The sequence below is a fragment of the Harpia harpyja genome, chromosome 3 (genome assembly GCF_026419915.1).
Source record: "Harpia harpyja isolate bHarHar1 chromosome 3, bHarHar1 primary haplotype, whole genome shotgun sequence".
NCBI classification, from domain to species: domain Eukaryota; kingdom Metazoa; phylum Chordata; class Aves; order Accipitriformes; family Accipitridae; genus Harpia; species Harpia harpyja.
In genome coordinates this window covers 69,308,753-69,328,202 of record NC_068942.1, presented here as the reverse complement: position 1 = coordinate 69,328,202, position 19,450 = coordinate 69,308,753, and the positions used below count along the sequence as shown (strand labels likewise).

At 39.5% G+C, this 19,450-nt stretch overlaps 1 protein-coding gene and 1 long non-coding RNA gene across 13 annotated transcripts in view; one reads left to right on the top strand and one right to left on the bottom strand.

The window, feature by feature from the left end:
- The window catches only part of EML1 (EMAP like 1), a 131,053-nt gene that overhangs the window by 54,327 nt on the left and 57,276 nt on the right, over positions 1-19,450 (bottom strand). For 11 of the 12 annotated variants that reach the window (XM_052783135.1, XM_052783130.1, XM_052783138.1 and 8 more), the window contains exon 2: positions 1,695-1,877. In XM_052783135.1, the coding sequence (XP_052639095.1) occupies positions 1,695-1,877 (183 nt within the window). Of the gene's footprint in view, positions 1-1,694; positions 1,878-8,210; positions 8,304-19,450 lie in introns of those variants that run through there. The other variant, XM_052783134.1, reaches the window with a different exon arrangement.
- LOC128139957 (uncharacterized) lies at positions 1,872-4,542 on the top strand. Its single transcript, XR_008234563.1, has 2 exons — positions 1,872-1,954; positions 4,290-4,542. It is a non-coding gene; the product is annotated as an uncharacterized LOC128139957 (long non-coding RNA).

The window sequence follows — 19,450 nt, the reverse complement described above, 5'->3', positions numbered from 1 at the left end:
GCAGAGGGATAGGCTTACAGCAGCTTTTCTTCATTGTACATTGAACTATGGCTTTAACAATCTGCCACAACCCAGAAAACATCTCCTGATTTAGTTCAACTCTACTCACAGAATCCATGAATATCTGGTCTGTATTTTCCTAAATAAAGCCAGCAGGCAAGAACAACTGATTTGGTTACAACTCAGTAGTAATTACCAGACTTTATTTCCTCCATGCATCAGATAATATCTATTTTACAGGCAACATAAAGCCTCTTAATCCCTTGTACAACCAGATCTGGTGGAACATTTTATCACAGTGGAGGCTATATTTAGTAACATTTAACTTATTTGATTTTTTTTTTTTTTTTTTTGCAGTCGAAGATAAAATGAGAATACAACAGAAAGGGAAGAGAACAGGAAAACCAGATCACAGACATTTACCGCATATTCTGTCCAACAGATAGAATGATATCTGGCTAATCTGGCCAGATATCAACTAATCTGGCTCTGTAATTTTGTCCCTTTCTCCCTTCCTCATCTCCAGACACAAAACATTATAACAAATATGACATCTCAGTTCAGCAAATTAAGTAGTTTCGTACCTATTCTGTTAAATCAATGCCTAGAAGTAAATATCTATTGCAAAGTCACAAATATATAACCGAGATGAAAGGAAGTCCTAATTCCCAGCTGAGAAAATATGAATCCATAATTACATATCATACTTCCGATGTGAATTAAGTTTTTAATTTATATTAATACCTAGCAGGACCCCAAAAGAAACAATTTCTTAATTTAGATAACAGAGAGCCTGTGAAGTCAGCCATACTTTCATTCCACATCTCGGTTGCCACCACTCTTACTCCTAAGACTACTCAAAAATACCTCGTGCATTTCTGCTAAACTGCAGATAGGCAGTCACCCAGGCTTTTGCAGCCTCACAGACTACAGTAAATCACACCAGTTGGGTTCTAATAAACCTTTACTACTGTGAAGCACTGGATGTTCAACTCCAGCTTTTCTGATTTGTGTACAAAGCCGATCTTGCAGAGCAGGAACCAAGAGAAAGCACGCTGCAGCACACGGGCGCAGCACATCACTGAGTAGCAACGTCTGTCACATCTGCGACCTCGCTGGCTCTGGATCTGCTGCGCTGGAACAGGGTCGGGTACCAACCGCAGCTCTACCTTTCCTTTGTAGCTGAGCAGCTGTTGTTGCACCATCTCCTCAGTCATTTCACCTCTGTGCTACCTCATAGCTCTGTCTTTGGTTATGTCTGCACCATCCAAAGACACTTAAGACATTTTTAATTAAATTAAAATTACATTTTACTTATATTTAATTAATTGTTTGGATTAAAAAAACCCAAACCTATTAGGAGTTTCACCCACAAAAGACAATGCATTCCCTAAAGAGTTTATAAACTAATCTTGATCAAAAGTCAGGAAGTGGTAGCCATGGTTAAATGTAGAGAGTGGATTAAGCACTAAGAATATGCAAATGTTTTGCTGGTTCATGGGAACTGTAGAAGGCTCACAGATTTACCCACTTGGATTTTTATGTGTTCTCTTTAACAGGTTAAACTGCAAATGTATTTTGAGTTGGATTTGTTGATTTTGAGTATTTCAAAGATCCAAAGAAAAACCTACTTTATACATATAAAACACTCATTGAATTGCACTACTTATTTTACACATATCTGAAATGCAAACCTTTGGTAGGTCCTTTCTTGTTCTGCATGGCCTGCTGTTCCTCTGTAATATTCAAGCGTCGAACCACATCGGCAAGGGCAGATTTGAGCAGCTGGATGTCATCTTCCTGCATCTGGACACGTTGCTCCAGAGAGGCAATACGATCTGTTACCTCCATACTGCTTGCAGCAGAGGCACTGTCATCTAAGTAAAACAGCAGAAAAAGACGCATTATCAAAAATGTATAACCATCAAGGAATACCTTATATATCTGACTGCAGGTAAAAACAAGGTTTTTCTCAGACCTAATGACCTCTTGAGGAAGAAAGGTTTTAAGTGATCAAAAGGAAGAGATGGAAATAAAAATAAATAAGTAAATAAAAAAAGATTAGTACTTAAGTAAGATGTGATTATGAAGTTGGCTTCAGGGCTAATTATTGTTAATTGGGCCCACTATCAATTATCTACATGTCTGAACCGGAGTGATCAACCATCACTCTTTACTGTTCTGCTCGACACAACATTCCAGCACTGGCAGGCATTCAGGTAAAGAGCTATACTTTCTCATATGCTACACACCCTCCCAGATTTTTCTCTCTCACACACGTGAGAGAAAGTATACATTAGACATAGATAAGCAACAGATAGGCTTACACTTTTTCAAGTTATTGTCCACAGACTGGAGAATAGATACTAAGCCCATCTGCTAACTCCTAATTTCTACCAGCAGCTTTATGAGAACATTCCCTTGGACTGAAATAGAAACATTAAAAAAATTCAGAATTACTCAGTAATTGTACTCTTAGCCTGCAAATTCTTAAAAGGGTCATTACTTTGCATACAATTCACCCATTATTTGGAAATAACCCACAGAAGCTTAAAGCCTGCAACTCCCTGAGGAGGACTACACATTCTTTCCAGCCAAAACTAGTAATAAGATTTTTTTTCCTAAATGAGCACTTTAATTCCACTGCAGTTCCTATCACATAGAAACACTGTAATTTCTTACAATATTAAGTTAGGAAAAAGAAGAAGAAAGGAAGACAAAAGCAATGCCAAAGATGTCAAAGTCAGTATCTATTAGGGAAGAAAAATTGTGCAGTTTTTAAAGAGAATTGCAAGGTTTTATTTAACTAGGTGGACTTGAAACCTAAAAAAAAAAAGTTGGGTATTAACTCACTGGATCATTTTAAGTAATGTTAGTCAAGTGATGATGATGATTGGATTATAGCTTTCATTTCAAGAATTAATAAGTTATACTTTAGCAAAAATGGATATTAATGCTACTATCTATAATCATAATTGACTTCTCCCTCACTCTTAACACAAGTCCACAGCACATCTTTCTCCTGTTAAAGCCAATCTCTCTTTGTGAAGAAGCTAGTATTTGTTTTCATTTCTTGTGTACATAATTCTCCTCCATTCCAAAGCAGAGTTTTCCACTTCTTTTGTACAAGGGCATAAAAGGAAAGTTAAATGGCTTATGCATAATAATAACTAGTGTTGAATTTTAAAACAAAGTAAGTGTTTCAAACCAGGAAAAAACCAGCTTCTCAGTGCATTTAAAAGCATGTCCAAAAATGTTAATACACACAAACTCTCAATCAGAAGGGTCTGGGGAAAAATTGCATTTAAAATTTAAAAAAAAAAAAAAAATCATCTCCAAACCACCTCAATACAAATTGTTTTTGAAATCCGTTCGTAAACTGTGTTTTGGCTTCCTTACCCCTCACACCCCCAACAGCTATTTGTGCTTACCAAAAGCTGAATTGGAAACAACTTAGAAACAAAGACTATAACGATATTGACCTCCATAAATAGCAACAGGCTAATGTAGTTTAAATTGCTTGTTAATTTTGTTATAGGATTTTCAGAGCATATTTAAAATATCAACATTAGGATATTATTAGGCTGAACATAGTGGTAATGTAAGTATCTGGTTCTGAACAAACCAAATCAGAACTCAAGTTCCTGAAAAATGCTGAAAAACTTTCCCCATGACAAAGCTTTCCAAACTTTGGCCTAATCAGACTTTGCTCAGCACAGGACTCTGTCCTGCAGCTGTTACAGGTAATTAATCCCCAAACTCAGATTAGCAGCCATGCTGGCAGCAGTATGAGCTGCCTGCAGAACTTAACCTTTCCTTGTACAAACAAAAGGCCCACGCTGCTCTAATGACTTTACACTTTAACTCAGCTGGAAATAACATGGATTAGCATACTGGACAATAGGCAACCAAATCAAAAGCTTGATTTAACCAATACAAGCCAAATTCAAACTTCAGCCATTCAGCCAAATTCAATACGACAGGGCATAGTTTTCTTCTGAATTCGGTCAACAAGAAATAGCCAATTCCAAAATTCAGGGTGGAGAAGGAAACCCAGGGAGAAATTGGTTGGTCTTAAAATGATCTAGCCCTTGTTACCAAAGAAAACATCCTCATCAAAGTATCAATTTCACTAATTTTTAAGTGTGTAGAAACAGTAATTTTGCCCAAACATAAATCTTCAAGTAGTAAATCAGTGGCACTGGTTTATTTACAGTCCTGTAAGAAAACACTCCCACTAACAACTTATTAAGATGTACATCTCTCTCTCTTCTTCCCCCTTCTCCCAGCTGCCACTGTGACTCTTCCCCTTGCATCCTTGCTGACCAACAGGCACCAGCAAACCCTTCCTCTGGACACAGCGTGTCTGCGCCTTCCACCATCACCGTTCTTCCTGGTCCTTGGGAACGTAACCCTCATCCTTGCTGCAACCTACAACTTGCTTTTTTATGGTGGTTACCTCGCTGGATGCAGTTCCCTTCTAAGGATGTAGAAAATAATAAAATTTGTAATAACTTTCAGTAAGATTGCAACTGAAAACAAGATTCCTTAGAGTCCAGTCACACTTCACTTTGCCTCCCCTTTGCAAGCATATACAAGTAAGCTAGAAAAGACACAGTTTATAATAAAACTATGTTTTCTGAAGAATGCAAAGTTCAATTATAAAATAAGCATAACCTGTTTGTTATGCAAGTAGAGGATGGAATGTTCTTGCTGTTCAGATTATTACATTCGAGTAAGTTGAGCAATAAAGTTGCAACTTCAACACAGCCAAATAAGCAAAGGGGTATGGTATCAGAAAAGAAAAAAATAATTAATGATATAAACTAACCAAATAACAACAACAAAAGTCACAACAGATGTCATCTACTCTGCCAACAAGAGCAAAAGCTATATTGTTAGCCTAACTGTGATCTGCCTCTGCAGTATACAGTTCATCCTCGCAGCAAAGAACATTTGCAAGGAAATTTTTAGGACACATTTGTAATACAATTTAGACTCAGAGTAGAGCCATCTTACTATTATTGTTCCCAAGCCAATATTAAAGTGACTATACATTTTATAGCACCTAGTTCCATGTTTTCTCATGGATAAAGCATATCCTTAAGGAACTTGCACAGAGTGGGCTGAGAGGGGAGTACAGGGGGTTTGGAGGAAGGCAGCTGGGGGGTGCCGAGAGGCCACCAACTGCTGTGCCTTGGGGTGGTCCAGTCTGGGGCTAAATTTTCCCTCACAGGGTCCACACATGCACTCGCACAGCAGCTGGGTTACAAGTGTGCTTTGGCTGTACAGTTACAGTAACTGAGAGAAAAGCGCTTTATAGTAATGATGTAAAGATCCTCAAAACACTTCAGGTGAATCCAAGGAAATAAAAAGCATGCCTTTAAAAGAAATCCACATAGATAGAAATTTGCGGTAATAATACACAAACCTTACTGCAGTTTTACAATATAATAAGGATACCATTATGTCAATATATGTTACTTTTTGTGACTCTTTAACAGTGTCGATATACTTAGATTTGGTGACCTCTTTGCAATCTAGCGGTCATAAAACCCACAAACATTCACCATCTTGAAAGGCTTTTGAAGGAGACTACAAATCCAAACAATTTGCCTTGAAGCGTTAGATCTACTTATCAGTCACTACCACTGTTTTTGCCCGTGAACAGACAGAACAGACACCACCTACATGGGTAGCATCGATAGCATGTCAGAATTAATCACTGCCTCTTTTTCATCAATGGGAAGAGAAAGGACTTTTAAGGTGAAATTTATGCAACCTGTTTTTAGAAATCTGAAATTAATCACTTTCTACAAGTGTTCATTTCTTTTCATGGATTATAATGCAAGTCTAAATCACTGTCTCAAACATGTAAATCTACATCTCATGAGATAAATGCCACCTACAATGTCCAAAATTAGATAAAACGAGGAGGTATCAATTCAGATGCCTGATTTTTCATCATAATACATATTTGTGGTAAAGCTTGGAAAGAAGAGTCATTTGTCATTCATGCTTTGCTGAGATTCTGCAGGTTTCAAAGAGAAGGCAGCAAAAAAAGGGAATGTTCTTCATGCCTCTCTTTAAATTTTCCAACCAGTTAATCCATGATCTCATAGATTGGAAAGATTTCTTGTGGCAAACTAAAAGACAATACTGAGTCAGATGATTAATCTGCTTCCAGAGCGTCTTCCAGTTTTTCAGCAATTTATTACTTGAACTTAGCCAAATGTGAAGAAACATCTGAAGCAAAGCCAATAACAGGATGTGTATGCTGTTTACAAGAATGATTTCAATATTATTTCATTGTATGTAGGCTAAAGCAAAATTACATACTTACACTATTAGTTAGAAGGAAGCATACTATTTTCTATAGATTTTACCTGCTGGAAAGCCTAAATCTGAACTGTACGTTAATGGTGTAGGAAATAATTACAATTAAAATAGACTTGGCATTTTCCCCCCAGAAGAACTACTTCATTAAACATATTCCACCTTTGCCTTATGCAGACATTAATTTTGAGGCTAATCTTGTCCAGCTCAGACCATGGTAGCTGATTAAGTAGTGGAAACATTAGGTACTGATACTCAAAAGACTGGCAAACAAATTTGAGTTTATTCTATCTACCTGGTCTCTTTGGAGCACCAATTAACAGGACCAAATTGTATACAAAGTACTTCCAAAACTTTTCAGGATATATTCTGTGCATTATATGTTTGTAAACTACCTAGCACAATGGGGGAGTTGTTGCTAGACACTATTACAATACACTTTAAAAGCAGCATCTTAAAGTCTTCGCCAGAGTTGTCCTTAAATTTAGATGCTGCAAGATATCAGAAAAGAAAATCTAAGCCTTCTGGGGATAGCAAATTCCAGCAGTGGTCTCTGGCAAAAATTAAAAATAACCCACATGATGGAAAATATGGCAAAGGATGGCAGTGAAAAGGCAACATCACCTGCACACAGAGATGCCCTTCTTCTAGCATAAAGATATAGATTGTGTCAACAAGCTTGAATTGAGCTCAACTGGTAGGAATACTTTCCATCATTGAGGGATATCGGTAAGTACATAATGCTCTGCACTTCTCCTGAAATTAATTGGTACAACTATTCACATTCCTTGGAAATCACTATGAACTTCAGGACTGCTACTAGAGCCTTATGAAACATGCACACGGACAGAAAGGAATTCTCCATCCCCAGCATGCAATGATCTGTATGGCAGAACACAGTAGCTGCTGAGAAAGCCCATGACACCAAAGGAGAGAAAGTTAAGAGTAGCATTCATTTAAAAAAAAGCAAACCAAAAAGCACAATCCCGCAGCTGAATTTAGATACGGAGAAGTATAGACTGGATTTGACCCAGCATACTAGAAAGCAGGTAAGAACACTGAAGATGCTACACTTCCAGAAACGTTTTTCCACCGTAAAGACCCACATTTTTCAGACTCCACTAACTCTGCAAAACTGTCAGATGTAGCACATGTCACTTGGTACATATTTGGAACCTCCCCTTCTCCTGCCCACATCATCACTGAGATCTCATGCAAGTAATTGAGTTACTTAAACTATTTTCTTCGTGCTCCCTGGGAGTCACACTACCACTAACTTTCAAATGACCTCTCCGCTTCACCTCTCTCAATGCCATCTGTTTAGCTTGAAACTCTAACAGTGCAGAAAAACATCCCTCTGTGGCAGGCATCTCCTACGTCTTCAAAATCCTGTCCTCCCTTTTTGGTTCATTTCATGCATCTTTGAGTCTGGGGCACAGAAGTCAGCCAGACAACCTATTTGATAGATACGGTCTGTCTGAACTGACAGCAACAGAGAGAAAAAGAAGAATTAGGAAGAGAGACAACCATCCAAGGTTTAAAATGAAAACATCTTGCAAAATGAACACAAGCAATTCGCTGTGGCACATAAACAGCAGAATGGAGCCACGACATCGTTGCCAGGCTTAGATGCAAGATCTGGAAAGTACCAAGTATTCTTCTTGTAGCAATTTCTGTGGCATAATGTCAGCGGTCATTTGCAGACCAAAAGACTCTCTGTGCAAGAGAACAATGGGAAAATAAAACAGCAGGTTTAGTTTCCTTTGACAACACCACGCCAAGCTCCTTTGTTTAAAAGATTAGTGTCGACAGTATTTCACAGACTAAATATCTTTCCTCCATCCACTTTTCTAATGCAAAACATTGTACCATACCTGAAACACAGCAGCAGCTTTCCAGTCTTGTCTCCTGGGGACAATGACAACACATATGGGCAACAGCTTATCATAAAGTCTGGTACATACTGGACTCGTCTGCTAGACCCTGATTTGACCAGATTAGAGCTTTCCACTGCGAGAAGCAAGTGGATTTAAAGCCCAAAATAATGTTATCCCATTTAATCTTGTTATTTTGTGCAGTTAGGGAAAAAACAGACAGAAATTTTTAACTACAGTTAAAACAGTTAAAACTGTAAAAGCGTGTTGCTCTACCTGAAGTTTTGGAAATTAAAACTGGTTGCCAACTGAACACTAAAGGAATGGCCTTTATTATGTCAAATCCTCTAATTGCATTTTATTATAAAAGTTTATGTAATAGGATAAAAGTGCAAGCACCACATATGCTTTTTTAGCTGGAAAGCTTTGCTTGTGAGGAACAAGAAATCACATCTAATTTTTAAACCCCACAGCCACAGGAACAATAGGATACCATGCCTATCTATAAGCTTATATACATATATATGCATACAGCCTCTGAACAGGTAGGACAACTTTTCAGTTCAATCCCTATTCTAATAGATGTACTTAAGAGTGATTAGCATTGCAAGGAGATGCCCTAGTTTGGTACAATCAGGTACATCTCACAGTAAGTAATCTGAACAGACCAGATTAGTTTTTCCATGTCCTCACAAGGTATGTATGTGTAGGAGGAAACGGGAAGAAGACAAGTCTATCCCACACATCTACCTAATGCCGTACTCTGGACTGCACTGAGAACCCAACAGATAGGTAATCTAAAAGACACCACAGTAACAGTAATGTAAAGCATCATCTTGGGAGAACAGACCACTTCTAAACCACTCTAACAAAAAAATTGTAATCCAAACATTTGTTCCTCTACTATATGTGGACTACAGATGGTTATTTTTGTGAACAGTATCTTCCTTCCTCTAATACAGCTAGCTATTGTAGTCCAGTATTTATAAAATCTTGCTAATGTATTTCCCAACATTTGCTGAGGAATAACTTGTCCTTTTACAGTTTTACCACTAGAAACTTAAAGACAAGGAATATAACTTCCTAAAATTAGAAGCAGAATTTGAAAGGATAAATCCATAATAGCAATCATCACTCAGAGCCTCACAGCTGGGTGCACTGTATTCATTAACAAAATGGGAGAGAAGAAAATGATCTTAACAGAAAATTCTCAGAAAGTTCCTTGTGGCTAATTAGTCAGCAATCACTGTAGCAAAATTATAAGCATGTGCCCTTGAGCTGCCTGTAGCTGTCAAGCTATAACCAGCAGCTTACTATTTTTTCCCCATCAGATGGTAGATGAGCTTCTACTTGGAAATCAACCAGTTAAAAATGATCTTCCCCAACAGTGCTTAAGTGGAAGATGGAAGAAACTTCTGACACATCAATAAAATAGAGGAATTTTCCCCAGAAGAGGTCTATCAAAATGCTTTACAGTTCAGAGTTACTGTGCTGGCTCTGTTGAGCATAGAAATCAATAGAAAAAGTTTTAACAAATTATCATTCCTCCACATTACACTGGAGGAATAACATTGTGAACAAAAGCCAAGAGAGTAAAGACGACCTTCTGTAGCATAATATTAATGCAAGGACAGTAGTTTGAAAAAAGTGACACCATGGGATCTGCCTAGAGTTAAGAAGCTGGAGATACAGCCTAACACAAACCTGTAGAGAAAGGAACCGGTAGCATAATTAATAGAGGTATCTGAGGGCACAAGAGTTGGGCTGTGTTTTACTGTCTTATCTTCTCGGTGATGTGCTGGGGATGTGCCTGTATCACACCTTTAAGAACAAGAGAAGAAAAGCAGATTGTGGAACATTGGAGAATATTTACAACTCATCTCCACGTCACAGCTACTGCTCAATGTCCAAGTCATCTACAAAAGCCAGCAAGGGATGAATTCAAATTCATCACATGACATATGCTAGTAAGACTCCAGCTTTTGTTTAGCACTGTTAGACAAAAAGAACCAACATAGACGCAAGATTTGCTTCTCCTAAACGTGTTTTAAACCACGTGCAAATAAACACCACATATTGGTACACACAAAACGTTTTCTTAGAAACTTTATTAGTACTTAGTTCAATATATTTTCACTGCCTTTAAAAAAACTGGATGTCTCCACTGGATTCTTCAACTATGCCATATGCCAGTAAAGCTGAAAGATGCACTTTTACTTGCAGTCAGGACAGATGTAAAAGGCAAGAAAACTGATTTAAAACATCTTTTAAAAGTTACTGATCTTAGCCTGTGATAATGCATTACAAACCAATTTTATTTTGCCTTGTTTGTTGCGTACTTCTTAAGTTATTTTACTAGAGAAAAGTTGACTCACACTAGCAACAAACCACTAAGACGTTATCAGCCACTAGTTGATCTGCAATTAAATGCAGCCTTTACGTTACATTAGAGATAGCACTATATAAACACTTAAAACTACTTATGTTAGCATACACTTCTTCACTTTCCTAACTTCCATATTTGATATTAGAATGGCAACTGATACTCAAATTTACCTGGACCATCAACTTTTTACCTATAATTTCTTATAATCTGCATTTTAGTGAAAATTATAATCATATATGCATAAGGGTTTAAAAAACACTATTAAACTTCAGAAATACATAAGCAAATAAAACACTTTTTCCATTTAAGAAATTAAAAATTTACGAAAACTGAGACTACATCAATAGCAAGTAATCCATAGCTATCAATTTGAAATAGTTTGTGTTTTGTCTTATTTCAAAAAATGTATCCTTTGAGAATTAAGAATTGGAAAATCTCAGCCTCTAATCAATACCATTTATTTGTAAGATAAAAAACTGCAAACATCCTGCATTTACATTTCTTAAAGGCTTATCAGCTTTTTAAATTGTTTTCTGTAGACTCAAACTCTAGCGACAGAATAGGAAAAGAACAAAACATTCCTCCTGCACCTGCACAAGGGGTTATTGATGTCAAAAGCAGATTTATCACTTTTGCAAACTTTGGTTACTTGTTCTCAGCTAATGGCTTCACTTCCAGCAGTAGTCTAACTTTTCTTCAGAATTCTGTACCTCGTGAATATTTTAGTTTCTGAAATTAATACAGTATAACATTAGGTTTCATTACAGGTTGTCACAAAGACAAATCACAATCTAAATATTTAAAGGAAAAATTATTTCAAATTTAGAAAACTATTTTAAGTCTTCTTTTAAAACCTGTCTTGTTCAGTACTGTCTTTCACAGCAACGTACAACTTTTTTCACTATTGCCAGTTAATCTAGTGCTAGTGAGAAGTACTTGAATTAACTAGTGACAGCCTTGCTTAGATGGAAGAGGAAAAAAAGCACACAGGATGCCCACAACAGACTGAAATTTTTCCTATGTGGTCCATCTTTGTCTTCCATTAGGGTTAAGTCTTCCTTTTATTTAATTCTGACAGATATAATATCATAAAATAATTAATAGTAATATAATCTTTTATTCTAAAATCTTCAGATCACACATTCCCAGTTTCCAGCAAAAAATCTTTACTGACATTAATGCAGAAAGAACAAACTGCCCTTGCCAGGACTCAAATACAGCCAGAGACACTGTATTTAATAGAGTGTTAGATGTCCTGGTAATAACCAGGAAGACAACTGCTTTAGGGCTTTTTAGGATACAGAGAAGGAAGAAAATCCCTTTATTCCCTATCCTTAAAAAGAAAAAAAATATTTCAGGTTTGTTTCAGGAAACAGAGAAACACACATAATCTGAAAAATTATTTGGTTTAAAATGCTACTCCTCTAATTGAAGACAATCTGCATTCTTTTTATATTTAACTGGATTCCCTAGCATGAGATGATATTCTTATTTTTGCCAGAGTGGGGTGCACAGCATTGTCACAAATTTCACCCAGCTGTGATGCCATTCCCAGCACACTATGCAAGTGTGGTCCTGCTGCCCTGTGAGGGCAAAGGAGCTGTACTCCAAGGCTCGCTCCATCCTCCACAGCATTTGGCAATGCTACAATGACATGCACGCTGCCTATTTTTAAAAGAAATTCAAGTGTTCACGGAGGAGGAGAGGAAGGAGTAGACAGAGATAATGTTTTATAGCTTTCGTGTTTGTCAAAAAAAGTTTACAAATATGCTTTGATCGACTAATGTAGTATTGTATCTCCCCAAGGCTACGCAGAGTCCTCAGTAAAAGGGAGAGAGCCAGCAGATGCCTGATCCGCCCTTGGCTGGGAACAAGCCCTGGGCCAAGGTCCAAGCAGAGCCTGGCTCATGACCGTTCCTCTCCCTCAAGGACTTTCTGCGACTGACTTCCTTCTGGCGGCAGACAGGACTTCTCCCGTATGAGTTTCACCTGAGAGATTAGATGGGCGAAGGCTGTGCGGTGCAAATCCTTTTCCAAAAGCCGTCTCCTACTGGCACTGAGCTGAAGTACTAGTGCGAACAAACCCTGCAGAAAGCCTGGCTGATAAAGCTCTTGTAGCCCTGTGATTACCAAGCATCTGAGCTTCAACCTTCATGATAAGGTGGAGTCTACCCGCAAAGACAAACCCCTAAGGCTAATATGGCCATACAGCTTTAGGGCAAAAGTTCTCTTATGCTGTCTTAGCTCTGGATGTGGGTGAACCTCACATAAGTCAGACCTCTGTATCCAAGTGTACAGACACAAGGTAGGGCAAGTATAGCCACTTGAACTAAATTAATTTAATCTTTTCAGGGTTCTCACTTGTGAACCTGGAATTTATTTATTTACTTATCTTCCCCTCTTTGATCCTTTCTTTTTTTTTTTTCCTAGGCTACAACTTCAGAAATCAAATTCAAAACATGCCAGGACACCATTTAACATTACAGTCTTTATTTACGATTCCAACAGGTACATTTTTAAAAGCAGTCCTGAACACGGATTAGTGGTCTCCAAGTATGTAAAGATTATTTCAGTGATAAGATTTATTTGCCCAAAATGGCACCCAGGCATAGTAAACTTCCTCAACACATCACAGAGCAGTGATTTCCATGGGCAGTAAGCCAAGCAACATACTGAACTTGGAAATTGCTAGATTTACGAGAGGTGGGAAAAATGCTGAAACTGATTGGAAAACATTTCTCCCTACTGCACTGAAGAGATAGTTCAGAAACAGTATCTGCTTACAGCACATCAATTTTGTAAGCCAGACAAGGCAAGCAGGGGACGCCTGTTTCAAAATACCTTTCAGTTTAGCAGAAGACAAAAGTAAAGTCTAGTATAGAAATGCTTCAGCATGTGAATACTTAGTTATGTAAAAGACACAAACATAATAAACAATCTCGTGGTAAGATACACAGAGCAGAAGGTCATATTCCCAATATTTAACATGACCATTTAGGAAAACCCCCAGACGTGAGTCTCTCTCCATGGCAGAGAAGTCTCATGCCCAGGGCTACAGCTTCCCTGTGCCAGTGACCCAACTCCTCATGATCAATGGTCTTATTTGTAAAAGTTTCCAAAAGTTGATTCTTCACCAAAACACAGCACTTCATATTTGTAAAGTCAAAAGGTAAAGAGAAATAAAAAATAATCTGGTTGATCAGGCATCCCCAGTTATGCTCAAGCTAACAAGCAACCTCTATAGCAGCGAGTGCCACTAAGGCAAAGGAGTCACACACTTGAGCAACTATATCCTATCCACACCTCCCCCTTTTTTTTTTTTAATGGAAACAAGACAGCTTCATAAACACACTATCAACTAAAAAAAACCCCAAACCCACAAAAAAAAAACCCAACCCAAGTATTTTACTGAAAAACACATTTTGAGCAGTCATTCTCAGTGTGATAGTTCCCACTCCCTTATTAATTAAAAAAAGAAAAATTCTTAGAAAAATATCATTAATTTTTATATATATCTTTTACTGTATTGCAAGTACTTCAATGCCTTTCTAGCTCTCCTTCCTGGAAAAAGACAGGCTTTTGAACTGGCCATCAAATTTACTGGCTTTATATTTACTGGATTTCAAATTTACATTAAATGTATTTACTAGATTTATTGGACTCGGCGAAAGTCTATCTTGTGAATGAATGATGCAGAATTCCAACAAAAATTATAGGGGGTGATGAAGTAATTAAAAAATCTTGTAACACGTGAATAAAACAGTTGTGTTTTAAGCTTCATTATGCAGCCTTAGTTTTAACATTTTCTAACTTCCCAGAGCTTAAAAAGGAAAGCTTAATAATTTTCCTAATTTTTCCAGAGGTGTTAGAAGTTTCTGTCTGCTTGCTACTTCATCCACAGAAATAACCAACAGCAAGGAGAGTGTGTTAGTATCTGTGGATACATACCAGAAGATAACAAAATACTTTGTTTAACAGATAACTGCCTACAGCAAAGTAAAGACAAGACCCAAGAAATGTGCATTTCCTTACAAACTCTGCAGGAACTATGCTCTCATGGTGCTGGTTCTGGAGGCTTCTGCTCTTCAACCTTTTCCACGTCTGTTACGACACTGGAACGGGTTGCCCAGAGAAGCTGTGGATGCTCCATTCCTGGAAGTGTCCAAGGCCAGGTTGGATGGGGCTTTGAACAACCTGGTCTAGTGGAAGGTGTCCCTGCTCGCAGCAGAGAGGTTGGACTAGATGATCTTTGAAGGTTCTTTCCAACCCAAACCATTCTGTGATTCAACCTGTTCACAGTCCAGTCCCTTTCTGCCCGCCCCCCCCCCCCTCACCTCCACTTGTCCTGTTCCTCCTTTTCCCGGTTCCCAGCATCCCTCGCCAGACATGCCAGCCTGCTCCCCACCCAAGCTCAGCCTCCCCACCAACCTGCTCTGACGTTCCCTCATCCCAGCTTGCCTGAGCCTACCCCAGGTCCCCCCTCCAGCCTCTGCTCCTCCTGCCTCCTCCACACAGCCCGTGAGCTGCAGAGGGGCCAGGGCAGAGCAGAAGATACATCCCCTGCACCCATCACAGGTAAAATATACCCAGCCCTGCCCCTGCAGCCCTCACTCAGGGTCTCTTTAGCTGTTCTGCAGGGTAGGTGGGGCAAGGGCTGGAGGACATTCAGTTGTGCTCCCAAGACCCGTACATGAAGCCTGATTAACACTGGTGCTATCAGACACTACGGCACACAGAGCGGAATTATCATCTGCTATTCTGGCAGCTCACATCTCTGCTGCAAAGTATCATTTCTGAAAGACTTGCAGCCTGGCAAATGGGACAGAGCAGCGGTGTGGTGGGAAAAGGGTACCCTGACGTGCCCAGTCCTCCAGAACTCAGCCTGACCTCTCAAGAAACCAAAACGGTGCTAAAAATTTGCAGAGAAATTAGTTATCTAAAAGCTGGCAGCATGGACCATTTTCCCCTCACCGTTGTTTTGAGAAAGGGCTGGACAGTTTGAAACTGCCTATGAAACAGACTCCGAGGAACACATCTGCATGCAGGACCCATGCACCAAGCCCGAAGGTTCAGATGTCGCCCGTACACAGCCTGTACACGGTGCCAGCAGCGAGTTGCTACCCGACCCTCACAACTGCCTCCCCACTGCCCACGGACAAGTCCCTGCAATGCAGGCAGCTGTCACTGCTACTAACTTTATGGAAGAGCTTGCCCCACATCTCAAGTCAGCACACGCAGGGATACAGTCACCTCTGTGAGCTGCACTGGGGAGTCGCAGTTCCAGGGCGTGGGGCGAGTGCCTCCCACCAGTAGTTACTGCAGAGAGCTGGCAGCACTGCCAGGCCGGGAGCTCAGGGGGCTTCAGCAGGTAGGAGTGGGTCCCTGTTTGTCACAGGAAGGAGCTGGGATCTGGTATGCAGGTGGAAAGTATGGAACTAGGGTCCCAGCAGGCACAGCACCCAGAACATGCACAATATCCAAAGCATGCAGTTACACACAGCACAAGGAAAATGGGCAGTTGCCGCTACCTGATCCCAATTCTGCTGCCACCACTACCTTTGACCTGCTGCTGATACCCTGCCAAATTACGTTGGATGTCCCAAAATCCCACAGGAATATTAAATGCCATGTATTTTTTCTGTCTCATGCACATCTCTTCATAATCCATCTTCCTGCAGACTAATTATAAAATTCACACACTATAGCCGTGTCAAGGCCTTGCTTCACCTTCCCCCCCTCTGCCTATTCCTCCTCTTCCTCGACACAAACTACAGAACCCATCTTCTCCTTCAACCGTTCCTTCCTGCGCCCTTAACAGGATGCAAAGGCAGAAAGGGTAGCGCTCAGAATATACAGTGCAAGAAAAAGGTTATTATTCCAGAAAGTTAATTTGAAAGTGAACAAGACACTGGGTGTAACTGGAAGCTAATGCACACAGTTCTAAGATTATATGCATAACATGGTGTATTAAGAACTTCTTATCTAGACAAAGGAGTGATTCAGAAATAGAAATGAGAGTGCCAGTAGGTTTCTCCAGCTTCTCCTGGATTATTTCAAATGGATACAACCCGTTTTCACTTTAAAACCTGTGCTTTACACAACTGTTCAGAGGGCTTCATCTTCAGTGCAACGTTGCTTAAAGAAAAATGCATACAAACTTGCATATCATTCATATTTAATGCCTTGCCAACGCACACCTTCTTTTTACTATCTAATTATCATGTGGAAGCCTGTCAAAAATGTCAAAAGCTTTTTTTTTTTTAAGCTGCTACTTTTATCATAAGAAAAAAAAAAAAAGGATGAAAAACTCTGAAAGACATAGTCACTTTAACAATGCTCATTTGTTTCCCAAGGTTTGTGCCTAGAAAAGGTCAAAAGAACCCCTTAGACTTCACTGCACTCTGCACCAGCCACCTTGGGAGGACCCTTGAAGGACTGAGCTTATTTTACTGCCTCATGTTTCCACTCCCACAGCCGTGGAAGTGGGTATTCAGCTCATACAGATTACAACATACGATAACTGAGGTTTAGTATGCAACTCTTAACCATAGCTCGCTAAAGGACAGGTAAAAGGGACTCATAAGATCAACAACATGTCAATTCTTCCAGGCCGTAACTGGAAAAAAGAGGAAAGATTTCACAACTATGCAAGTTGCTGACTTGTCAAGGGAGTCACAGAATTGCTGTTTCCCACACAGAATGATTTTAAATTTTTATACAGGTCTAACATTTAATTTTAGTACGACAAAGGGTTATGTACAAAGAGAAACTGAATAAATATCTATGCAGCAGAACAAAAGGTACTACAATAAACTGCAAGTAAAAACAGATCATTTACACTATTGTTTAAGATAAATGAAGTTTCCACTAAAAAACTTACTACTACATTTACAGTAATGATAACGCTTCCACAGTGCACAGAAGTCATAACAGCAAAGACAGTTATTTTTCCTTGGCTTATAAAATGAGGTTTTACCCTGTTGAACATCAGGGATCAGTAAGGACCAATTAAACAACTTTGATCCAGAACCCCAACAAGCTGCCTTGCTCAACCCGGAAGCAAATGGTTCAAATTAATTAAACAAACTAAAGTGTGAACAACACTGGTGACTCCACAGAGCACCATGGGGCACGCTCCCCTTGTTGCCCAGAGTTTGTGCCCTAGACTACAGCTGAAATGGCACCCCATGCCGCTCGGGTCTCCGCAGCAGACGAACCCAGAGAGCCTGGGAAAGTGAGTAATGGGTGTGTAACTCTAATTGTTTTTAAATCCCTTTATATATTTTAGACAATACTAAATCTAGTAACCTTAGTTAATTCTAACCTGTGCAGTGCAGGAAGTGCTCTATGCCACAGCTGGGAACACCCAAACAGAAAGACCTTCATCCTGCCACAGTCAAGATGTTTGAAATAGCTTTTTTTTCTCCCTGATGTATTTGTCCTACTTCTAATCCAGTCCCTCAAGACACTTCTTTTTAAGGTAGCCAGACTGGAAGAAGTTCAGAATAGCCAGGAGAAGGTAGCCTATATGTATTTTATTCTTGGGGGAAGTACCTGAGCAGTGCTGAGGTAGCATCTGAAGAGCCTTGCTAGGAAAGGTGAAGGCAGAGAGGTTTTTCCCATGCTTGTTGTTTGGGATATAGACGGCCATGGACTTGGCAAATGTTTGCTTGCTGAGCCAAGTAGGGGACTGACAGACGCTATGTAGAACCAGAATTACAAAGATCCAAAAGCCTGTGTTGTTTTCCCAAATATCTTTCCTCACCTTTTCTGGTACTTGTCAGTGGTCCATGGGGCATCATCTAAGAAAACTAGGCTGTAACAAAATATCTCCCCCTTGAATCTCATGTTCCACTTCTTAAATGGATTAACCAGTTCTTAATGCTAGATATTAAAACTCTGACAAAAATATATGTGGTTTTCCCCACCATTGATTTTAGCAACTGTTCCAAAATAAAACCAAACCACAAAAGATACACGGTCTCTGCAATTCTGTAATTTTAGGGTCTTTGCTAAAAATCAGCAGTTTCACTTATTCTTGTGTTAAAATATCTACATGCTGGAAAGAAAATGTCAAAAGCATGAACTTCATTATCCTTCTCCCTGCCCCCAGAGAGGTATCAGCCAGGCAGCAGCTACTTCAAAGCTTCACATCACACATGCCTAGAGACTTAAACCAAGAGAAGCAACTGCCAAATTCAGGAGGCAGCAAAAGGCTTAGATTTAGAGGGCTCCCTGAGGCTAAACATTTTTTTAAATTAAAAACTCAAAAATAAAAACTACAACGGAGGAAAAACCCTGAAGTTACACCCTCCTGGAACAACATGCACACAAATCTCTCATAACCTTCTGAGTCACAGCAACCAGGGTTAATAACCCAGCACCAACCAAACGGTTTCTGGGCTTCGCAAAATCCTACAGAGCCTTGCAGGAATCACTGGAGCTGCTTTAGGCTTACTTCAAATTTTTGGAAGCGAAGAAGAGCAAACAAACAGGACACACAGCTGCTCTCTCCAGTGCAAGGCTCTTAATCCAGCCCTTCCTACACAGGACCACTGAAGATGACTGCTAGCTCCTGCAAGAGTATTTTTGTTTAAATTCCTCAATGCACAGAGGTCTTGTGGATCTTCCTCTTCCCCTTGCAACGAGTCTGCTGTAATCAAAGAAGTGCTTCAGCTGCAGTCAGCCAAACTTGATTCTGAGAACAGTGCAGCGACATCACACTGATAACGTTTGTAACTGATTAATTCTGGGTTTAGGGTATGCCTTTTCCTGCAAAGTTGTGGAATAATCTCATCAACGTGCCCCTGAAACCCGTATGTTCCCAAGACAGACAATATAACAAAGAAGAGAT